The 11,312-nt window shown below is 46.7% G+C and overlaps 1 protein-coding gene across 1 annotated transcript; it reads right to left on the reverse strand.

The window, feature by feature from the left end:
* Positions 1 to 9,665: 9,665 nt before the first annotated feature.
* Positions 9,666 to 11,051, reverse strand: LOC112875516 (ethylene-responsive transcription factor TINY-like). Its single transcript, XM_025939395.1, has one exon. The coding sequence runs from the start codon at positions 10,796 to 10,798 to the stop codon at positions 10,034 to 10,036; it is 765 nt and encodes a 254-aa protein (XP_025795180.1). The 5' UTR covers positions 10,799 to 11,051; the 3' UTR covers positions 9,666 to 10,033.
* Positions 11,052 to 11,312: the final 261 nt, after the last annotated feature.

Here is an 11,312-nt window from a genome sequence, read left to right on the forward strand (position 1 = left end):
GACAACATGTCCATCTGGCTGCATTGCATAGTAATTGTCCCACCAAATGCGAGCGTTACCACGAAGCTGCTGGGCTGCGAAGAGAGTCTTGTTTGCTTCGGAGCATGGGACGGAAAGTAAGGCAAACTTGGATTCGATAGTACGGAGCCATGCATCTGCATCAAGAGGTTCTTCCGTCTTATGAAAAAGTGGGGGCTGCGTACTAAAGAAATCCTGATATCCCGCTGATGGATGCTCCTCACGTCCACGTTGAGGAGAACGGAACTGATGTTGCTGGGCCTGCACTAGCATGTTTAGGAGTTCAGTCTGACGGGCCATCACTTCCGCTAGATTTGGTGGCGGCGGAGGTGGTTGTTGTGAACCACTAGCTTGTTCCTGTCTGAATCCCTCCGGAGTTCCGCGCGTAGCTCCAACCATCTGAAATATAGAAGTTATCCATGAGCATTCGCCAATACTTGCTTCTAATTTCAGAAATCATATCATAGCATATACTAGCACAGTACAAAGGAATCACTCCAAATCTCAAGTGTTAACTCCAGTAACTCAAATTTTACATAACCAACTGAAACTTATTCCATGTTACACCACAAGGTTCCAAACCAGATCGTACATAGGTTTGCCACATATTCTACAACAAGTGGCTCACACATTATCCAACTACTCACTCCCATGTCACACGCACTATCTACATCTAGGATGTCATCAACTCAAACGAGTCTAGAAGTCATCGAGGTTGCCCACGGATGACTGACTACCGGAGGAGGAATGGTAAGGACTAAGAACAGGATCTCCATGTTCAGAGTCAATTCCCGAGACTCCTTCGACTTCTTCAGGGTCTTCTTCTTCATCATCTTCTGGTTCATTAGCAACTGGTTGCGCTGGTTGCTCATGAAGCATGTTGATGTGGTCAATAGCTTCGCCCAGATTAAGGTTGAGCTCATGAACTTGCTCTTGGAGGAAGTCGATAACAGTATCACGCTGAGTAATGAGGGCATCACTCTCAACAATTTGTTCTTCTCGATGCTGTATAGTTTCTTCGCGCTGAGTAATTTCTTCTTCCTTGGCAGTGATAGTAGATTGGAGTGCCTCAATCTGTGTGTTCTGTCGGCCAACCTGATTACGATACCTTTGGGCTATGTTGGTCAAGCGATAGATACCGTGCTGCTGAAGCGTCTGATAACGGTACTGTGCGCTCATGAATCGAACGGCAGTACGTAGGGTCTCTCCAGCCAGAGTTCCCAGTAAATGGTCACAATATGCCACTCTGAAAGTCCATTCCGGGTCACGAGAATCCATTGCAGGAAACAAGCCGATAGGATATCCTGCAACTTCCTCAGGATGTTGATCACAGAAAGTGTGAATAGCTTCTATAGCTGCTGCTTCAAAAGTATCGGCAAGGCGATGACCAACCACATTTACTTCAATCGGTGACCACAAAGATAAAGTAGGATGCGGAGGGATAGTCATTTTAACCCGGCAACGAGGAACATCTTCTTCATCATACTCTACTCCATCATAAGGTGGAGGCTCAGGGTAGCCAAACACCTGGAGAGATTCCCACAAAAGACGAGGAAAACCTTCCCAATGCAAGGCATTGGTATGAGCGTGTCCTGCGGAATCCCAAAAGAACCTGGGAAACTCAGCCATCTGAAACAAGGACTCAAATGGTGAGATTATGAGTTTCAACCATACTCCTTGAGAAGACTGCGGAAAAAATGTGAGTTAGCTTGATAGATTGGTTGGAATGCAGCTATTCTCACAGAGTAAAGGAAACCAGATGACCTACCCTGATAACAGCAGAGTCTAAAAATTGAAAGATCGCTCTAGATCTTAAGAATAAAGTAATAGAGATAGAAACATTAACCTTAAGGCTATCCAAAAACTAATCACTTTACTATACTAAGTGCTAATATTTCCTAACCAACCATGACACTCATTCAACCAAATCAAGGAATATGCATGCACGTGCTACACGTCCTCACATTCAAAATAACTTCCAAAATACTTGGACTTATGCGAGTAGTTTCGGTGGCACAATATATTCGTCTCTCCCCATAATAGCTAGTCGGATATCCCTATTCGTCTTAACCTATTTAATCGTGGTTAGTGTACCTGCAGAAAAACCACAATGAATATATGGACCTTTCATGCCAGCACTCATGAAAGCGTCCCCAAACATTACTGTTCACTATAGAAACAGCATCTGTACAATTACCGCCGTACAGACAACGTTAACATACGTCATTAAAACAACGTATTCACAAGATACCGCAAAATGCGGGGGTATTGCTATACCCTATTACTGACCATATACTCCCAATATCATCAACCTAAGTTGATATATTGGCAGCATCTCAAGTAGGCCACTGCTTGAGAAACAGCGTTCGGTTCGCATCACCGACGGGAAGGCTAACTCCCCAGTTAGCTGAGGATCCTTACCTTCTTACCTCACCATCGAAGATGTCGTTACAGAAAGTAAAGTTGGATTGTGCACAAATTTAAGTCTAGCAGAAATGTAGTGCTGGAAGTTAGAGTTATATACATATACTATAGCCACCTATAATTCCCATATTAACATTACCCTAGGGCTTTACGTACTAAGCACAATCCTTAACGAATCCAACGTAGTTTTGCCAAACATTTTGTTGGTCAAACTTTTATACTGAAAACATTTTTAAGGTAAAGTGTATCTCCAGGGTAACCTTATAGCTCTGATACCAGCTGTGGCAGAACCAACCTGAATTATACCGGCTCAAGTACGCGAGTCCAATTCCGAGGCCACCAACGTGCTTCAAACGGTATAATCCCTTGGCCTGTCGGGTAACGTCCCGATAAACCACCGAACACAGGATCAAATAAGGTTACCTCACACGAAGGTGAGTCCAGAGATACCATCACCATCATATTTTACATAACAGACACTTATATTACAAAAGTTTGCAGAGTAACACAAGTACTAGAGTGCTAGAAGTGATTACAAACCATTTAAAACAGTTGAGTTCTTAGCAGCGGAAATTAAAGTACGATAATTATACACGTCGACAGTATTAACATCATGCTAAGCCCGAGCATGACATTACTCGCTAGGGTCGGTGTTGGCCGGGGACGGTTCCCACTCCACGGACCAACCATCAGGCACAGCAGAAGGCCAAGGCGTAGGGTAAGTAGGGTCTTCAGAGACATTACCTGAAAAACACATAACTAGCAAGGCTGAGTATACTAATACTCAGCAAGACTTACCCGGGGTTGGGTATACTTAGCCCATAACTAGACCATGCAGGCTTTGTAAAAGTTCTGGTTCAGTTTTTGCTGAAAAGCCGTAAAGAGTAGGTCCTTAATTCATATTTTAACTTTCAGATTCTAGTTCTTTTAACCATTCTAGGTAAGCACCTATAACTACTTCAAGCATGGTACAATTCTTTAATCAAACATCATCTTTGATAATCATAACATTGCTCTTCTTACTCTATGTGGTAAAAGAGATAAGCAGTCTCAAACTTCGTGAGAGGCGGACGATTCTGAATCGAATTTTAACCCTTGCAAGGTAAACCTAACTCACACGCTTGGAACACCAACAGGTCGTTCCGAAGCAACCGTTTGCCTTTCATTCCGGGTCGTGGAACAAAGCCACCACAAGCGACTGCTGGACTATACGCACATCCAATGTGCAGGACATACGTCTGTAGCGCGACTACATGACCGTATTCCTGTCTGCTCTGCAGAACGTACTCTCACAGTCGGTGCGTGTAAACATAAAATAAAAGTCGAGTGGTGGGGGACGAGTCCACTTGCCGGGCCGATTGGTTACTAGGCTTACCGCTTACCATATTTCGCGGCATGTGGCTAGTACTTTCAAACGCTTAACTACCACTACCACACACTGCGACCTTAACCAAATTCATCAACACAGACGGGGTATCACTTTCTTCCATGAAATTTCAAGTAACCCCGTCCGTCATCCTTATAGTGATTGCAGGAAAGAAAATAATCAATTCCTATATCGCGCGAGTGACAGGAAATCACTCGACTTCTACCGGTCCTATTAGCATAGCACTAGTCGGACTCAGGTTCTAATGTTCAATACATTGGTTCCTATAAATATGCATCTAGGGTTTCATTTCAATTCCTAGACTTAATGCATAAATATAGATAAATAAGCATAGGTTGCAGTGTAAATAAAATAATAGGATATGTCCGGGGCTTGCCTTCACTGGCGGGTCTGGGGTCAGAAATATTAATAAAACCTTCCGAACTCGGGTTCGGGGCTTCAGTTAATTCCTCAGTGAGGTTCCCGGCGGCTTCAGAGATTTCCACTTCAGGCTCCTGGAGGATCTGATAGTCACCGTCGGCCGGAAACGTCAAGTCTATATGCGATCAAAAGGATGCAGTTTAGAAAATGCATTAATCTATATTCTATTTCACGATAAAGTTGCAATCCAATACATTCAACATTACACACTAGCAAACAACACAAACTCCCATACTGGGTAGTCATTTATCGAGTATTAAGTAAATTACTTAGTCACATTAAGCAGTAGGGTTATCTACACTGAGCAACATGGTTAGCTACCCTAACACTTATCTAACTACCTTAAGTAGCATGGTGGATTATTTTAAATTTGAAAATTCCAAAAATAAAAGAGATTTAAGTTTAAATCAAAGTTAGGTTTGTAACTTGCACAAAGTTATTTAGAGTTCATAGAACATTCATGTCAAATTTCATAAGTAAACAACATGAAATGACAAGGTTAAGTATTCATTACTCCTTAGACTTAGATTTAAAAATACAGATAGAAATATTTTGTTTCAAACTAAGCTCTATTAACAAAAGTCATAGAGTTTGAAATCTATTTTCTAACAAAACTGGTTTTGCTATTTTTGGATTTTTCTGTGAATTACTACAGATTTTACAAGACAGGGAAAGCTCTCACATGAAATAACAAGCTTTCACTTACTTCGATTTTAAATACAGCACAAACCATTTATTTTCATAACATGGTCATAAAACAGAATTGATAGAGTTTGAAATGAAGATTCAATTCCAACTGGTTTTACATTTTTTTGAATTTTCTACGATTTTCTATGAATTTTGCAAGACAGGAAACACATTCACATGAAATAACAGCCACTTATTTACAAACCAGCCCCTACATTTAACACATAGCCCCCTGGAAAAACTTCAATCAAAGCAATTGGGTCCATGTTCATGGCCGGCGGTGGGGGGGCTCGGGCCGGCCAAATTCCGGCCAAGTAGTTCGCCGGCGGTGAGGGGCAAGGGGAGGAAAAGCATGAGGACACTACGGGCTACGCACCAGTGCTCTTGGGCGGGCCTGAGATGACCGGAGATGGGTGGCCGACGTGAGGCCGAGCCGGCGGCCGGGGTGAGCTGCGGCGGCGGCGCTCCGGCGTCCGGGGAAAGGAGGGGCCGGGTCGGGAGGATGCGGTGGAGGCCGTGGAAGGTGAAGGCGCTGTCAATTTGGGGAGGGAGAGGGCGGAGGGGGAAGCTCCACGGTGGACCGAGCTTGGCGGCACTAATGGTGGGCGGCGAGGTACTGGGCGTGCGCGAGGTGGTCCGATCAGCCCTTTTATAGGCAATGGGGATGGAGGGGAAAAGCCAGGGCGAGTTGAGCCTTGGCTCTGAGCCGCTACGGGGGAGGGAAACTAGAGGAGCACGGCGGCCGGTAGAGGCGCCGGCGGGCGGTGCTTGCAGAACCGCAGGCAGCGTGGCGCTCGGGCGAGGTGCCAACAGAGAAAAACAGGGCGGTGGAGGGACGGTGGGGAGGCACGTAGGCGAGGGAGGAGCAGGAGGTGGCGAGGGGCGGCCGGGAAAGGTGGGCGGCGGCGCGGCAGTAGAGGAGCAGAGAAGCAGGGGAGATGCCAGAGGAGGAAGAAGGAAGAAGAAAGAGCCGAGGACTGATTTGCGAAACCAAAGAATTACAGGGACTGCATTGTAAAGAGTTTATAACTTTTAAAACAAAGCTCAGATGAGAAAATGGTCAAAATGAAAGTTGTAAAACTTTTCAAGACCTATAACTTTGCTTCAGAGCTTAAGCTCAAAAACTTAAAGTACACAGTTTTATTTCACCATTTTACATTCAAATCAAATTTTACAAAAATTTGTCCTAATAAAGCAAATTTTATAACTTTTTGGGCTTATCTGCAAGCATTTAATGCTGATCATGATGACATTCACTTTTTCACTTTAACCCTTGGTAATTTTTGGAAAGTTACTTTATGTCCCAACTAATTTACATAAAAGGGTCTGTATTTTCCTAAATTTACACAAATACCCTTAATTTCAAAATTTTGCTAGATTTCCACACAATTTCACACATACCAAACATTATTTCTATTGATTTGATCTAATTTTGCTTGTCAATACTCAGTACCACACCTGTCATCGTTTACTTAGTTTAACCAGGGGTATGATCAAATCACCAACTTGGGATTTTCTACGAGAGAATGGACAGATTAGAACGAAGCATGTATGGTGAAATTGGCCGGTGTGAAAAAGTGTAAAGAATATTCAATGGTATAAATGTCAGCAAGTGGTACTCAACTTGCACACGAGACATGATTCCACGCACACATGCACGCAGTCACAACTCACACAGTGCTTGGAATTATTGCCTGAATATATCGGTGCCAATTTGTAATGCTACATGCCACACGGTCGGATTGACTAACTGTTTCACTTGACCTCCCATGGAACACAAGTGAGACTGCCTGACTTTACATAGATAATCCCTCCATTCCAAACTGCAAGTCGTTTTAGTTGTATTTTAAATTAAAGTTCTTTAATTTTGATCAAGTTTATAAAAAAGGAAGCAACATATATGGCATCAAATTAGACTCGTTACATCTACCATGAATTATGCCTTGTTAGTGCATTAATTTTGTAGTGTAGTTGTTAACATATTTTTCTATACATTTAATCAAAATTAGAGAAATTTTTAATCAGGATAAAACTAAAATATCCTACATTTTTAAACAGATGTAGTAGAAAGTTGAGATGAAGCCTAATTTCTCGAAGAGGATTTTAATCCTTGTACTTTTGTGATAACCGAGGATGCTTATTTGGCTATCAGGTACGTAGATATCAAATCCATATGTAGCAATAGCATGACATAAATATTCATAATAACACCTGGTTCTGTCATCCGCTGGCATAAGCCGGTACTAAGTCCATAGGACTGAAAATTGGGAGCAAAGTTTTTTTTGTGTGTGTGGGTGGGTTGGGGGGGGGGGGGGCAAATGCACCCACAGCAAAAGAAAATTTATATGCTAACCATCCCACATTCACCACGTGTGCACCCCCGCGCCCCAACGTGGCAACGTGAAAGCACGACCAGACCAATCAAGCCAACGATCGCCCTAGTTAGCTCCATTTTAATCCAAAAAGGTTGCTTTTGGCTTTTAGAAGGAATTTTAGCGATTCAGTTTACTAACGGTACACTAGACCACATTACTTTCCTCCTACAAATCGATGGTCCAGAGACTACGTTAATGTGTGACACGATGGATGTAACAGATCGACGCTCGCCAACGGCCTGCAGACAAGTTTGCAGCGTGGTGGCTGGGATTCCTTCCCGCGGCTGCAGTGGATCGATCTGCCGCCGGCGAATGGACGAGCTGTGCGTGGTGGACAGCGTCTGCCTCTCGCACTGGAGCTGACGCTGAGGTCTCGCTGCCCTGTGCATGGATCTAGCTGCTGGGCTGGCTGCCCGCATCTGCACGCACGTCCTGTGCTCCAAATTGCGGCAACAGTGGCGGCGCCTGCGAGCTTTACTATTTCTAACTCGATCGACCGCGATGGATCGATCGTCCTGGCAAGATCGATGGCGATGCCTCCATACATGTGCCCTTTCTTTCTGCGATCCAGGCGTAGCACTAGCGAGCGACTAGGTAGCACCTGCTCGTGTATGTTTCGGATATTTGGACACCAATTAAAAATATAATTAATTATATAAATAGAGGCTAATTCGTGAGCCGAATCATTAAGTCTAATTAGTTTATAATTTGATCATGTTGTGCTACAGCAAATATATGCTAATGATGGATTAATTAGATTTAATAGATTCGTCTAGTGAATTAGCACCAGATTATACGTTATAGTTAGCTCATATTTAATTTCTTTATTTAACATTCAAACATCCCATGTAACTTGGACTAAAAACTATTTAGCATCCAAATATCCGATGTAATTCGGACTAAAAGCTAGTTCTGAATCCAAATTAAACACTCCCTAAACCATGATGAGCTCCGTCCGAGCATACTACAAAGACCAATGCCTAAGATCATCATCGTTACCGATGAGGGTCTACCATTTCAGTAAACTTGTCTCATTTTTCTTTCCTTTTTCTCATGGAAGCTTGTGAGTTGTGACAGATCGGTGTGCAGGAATTGTTCAGGGAACGGCCGGTCCAACAAGCGCACGTGCAGTTCCGAGGGACAGACGGATTTATTCCGCGGTCAATCTGATCCTGGTCCCTGTAAGCAGGCGTACTTGGCAGGAATCAATAGGGGCACTGTGCAAGGTCGTCGTTCGTGTCTGACCTGACCCTTGCTTGCATCGGCCGCACCTTACATTTTTACAGCTCTGTGCCGTTCCATTTTTTCACACGTTCGAGGAGCAAAAGCTTTTTATTTGCAAGTACAGAGATGTGAGATGTCTTCTTGTTTCAATTCTCATGGCCTGGGCCTGAGCTCGGCATGCAGCTAGTGGTGGTGTAGCCTCGAAATGGAGTAAAGGACCGGTCCGTGAGAAACGAGAGGGACACTGTCAGACAGGGACGCCGATGCGAACAGTGCAGACAAGGCTGTATGCAGAGAGGAAATAGGAGGAGTCCCCACCTGGAGCGGAGCAGGAGGACCTTGGACTGGCTGCTAGCGCTAGCTACCTAGCTCTCTCTCTGACCTGATGATGAAATGATCTTCCCTGCCCTCCCAACCACAAGTGTGGTGTTGAATGATCCGTGCACACCACACTGCTCGTGCGTGCTCCGAGTGCAAGGGGCAGGCAGGCTGCTGTCAAGAGGACACTGAGCAAGCTAGCAAACAACAAACGATGTCTGCATGGATGGCGGCAAGCGTGACGTGGCAGCTAGCGTGTGCAGTATAGACTACACAGAAAATGTCAGCATGCATGGAGATAGATGGGTATGTGCAGCATGAGGAAAGGATGTGTTGTTGTTGGACACTGCTTGGACCACACTCTGCATGCTCTAGCTCGTCCTCAGCTAGCTCAGCTCCTTTCAGTTTCAGCACAACACCCGGATTTCCAAATGCGTACCCTGTAGTGGTTTTCTTGTACGGCACCTGCTCAAGGGCAGTAGTACTTGCTCAAACAGTTGATGAGAAAAAAAATTAAACTTAGTGGTTAGGAGTAATAATCTTTGGAGTCCTAAAAAAAGGTACGGCGTACTGTACTTGCTACTCGGCCGTACTACTACCTCGTACATTTCCGTTCGGAAGCTGCATGCATGATGGTACAAGCTATTTCTGGTAGAAGCAAGTGAGCAACCAATGGGGAGTAAATAAAAGCCGCCATTTCCAGCTGCTTTGATTTTCCACCACACTTCTTTGAAGGAGCTTGAGTGAGTACTCGAAGAAGGTGATAGTTAATTTGATAACCAAACCAACGGTTGCGTTGCATTGGTGTGCATGTACATTATTATTATTAACCAGGCCAATAATAGGGTAATAGTAGCGTACGTCCATTGAGAGAAAAAAAAGGAGAGAGAAATAGAGACAAATTCAGAAGACGAGATTGAGCCCCAAACCGACCAAAAAGGCAGCGAAAAGACCGTACGCCGGAAAGAGAGACACGGCGGACACCACTATTCAACCCCCAGAGCAAGCACCAAGTTGCAACTTTTTTTGTTAGAGAGGTGGTAATACTCTCCACCAAGTTGCAACTCTCTGTCTACAGATTCTCTGCAGGGAAGGAGAGAGAAATAAGGAGATTAACGGGAGTTAATTACACACTGTACTACTAGCTGCTGATTTGTTGATTAGCAAGACCGGCCGGCGATCACAGGTTCCACAGGAGGGTGCCGACGGACGAGGCCCAGCAGCCGTGATCGCCGCCGTCGAGCCCGAAGAGCCCGAAGAGGTCGTCGTGCGCGGCCGCGGCGTAGCCGGCGCAGTCGTCGATCCACACCGGGTCGCACCACGGCGCCGGGGTCGCCACGTCCTGGAACGAGAAGGGCGCGGCGCCGAACGCCGTCACCGTCGTCGTCACGAGCTCCGCGCAGTCCTCGTCGAGCCGCGGGCGCTCCACGATCGCCTCCAGCTCCTCGTCCTGCTGCTGCCCGGCCGCCGCCACTGGGGCGGGCTGCAATGATGCGGCTGCAGCTGCTGCTGGTGGTGATCCATCAGGCGGCAGGGCGGGCTCCATGGCAGCCGCGCGCGCCGCGGCGGCCTGGACGTCGCGCGCCGCGGCGGAGGCCGGGCGCGGGAGCGCGGCGGCCATCTCCGGGAAGTTGAGCACGGCGGCTGGGCCCTTGACGACGAGCGCGGCGGCGTCGTGCGCGCGCGCCGCCATCTCGGGGGTCGGGAACGTGCCCAGCCAGATGCGGGACTTCTTCCGTGGCTCCCGGATCTCCGACACCCACTTCCCCCACGCCCGCATCCGCACGCCACGGTACGACGGGTGCTTCTCGCCGCCGTCCCGGTCCCGCGCCCGCTTCTCCGCCCCGCCGCCACCTCGCCTCGCCCCGGCCTCGACCGGCAACAGCGGCAGCGAGGACGACGTGCCCCCGGACGACGCCGGGCTGGACACCTCCCCGTCCGGCATTGCAAGCCCAGAGCGATGGTGGTAATGGCGAGCTGGTACGGAACACTGGAGCTTTCTTGGCTCGTTTGCTGCTAGCTAGCTAGCCAGATGTAGCAGTGTTGTGGGGATCGATCGATCGAGCTGCTCCTGCGAAGAGACAAGAGAGCAGGGAACGGAGAGGGATGATGAGTGAGAGAGAAGGGCAGGGGAGGGGGCGGTTTTAGTAGTGGCTGCCTGGTGGTTGGACTGAGACAGCTGAGCTACCGGGACGCTGCCCCGGCGACGTCCTTCACGTCGTTGCCCAGCCTCTCTCTCTTCTCTCTTCTCTCTTCTCTCTCTAGCAAGGAAAGTGGCCGTAATTAAAAACCAGCCGGTAGAACTGCTCGCCGAAGCGTGCAGGTAAAGCGTGGACGATTAAGGAATGGGTTTATTCAAGTGGAGATAAAGTAAGAGCAAAGTGTGGAGAGTATAATAGTAGGACTACTAATTTTGGATTAGCAGTTAGTAGTTAGACGGTAGAGCTCTACTACAACGT

Source organism: Panicum hallii, chromosome 1, assembly GCF_002211085.1.
Source record: "Panicum hallii strain FIL2 chromosome 1, PHallii_v3.1, whole genome shotgun sequence".
Classification (NCBI taxonomy): domain Eukaryota; kingdom Viridiplantae; phylum Streptophyta; class Magnoliopsida; order Poales; family Poaceae; genus Panicum; species Panicum hallii.

Excerpts from the sequence above, each read along its gene's own strand:
- LOC112875516 (XM_025939395.1), bottom strand. The coding sequence starts at position 10,798 with ATGCCGGACGGGGAGGTGTCCAGCCCGGCGTCGTCCGGGGGCACGTCG.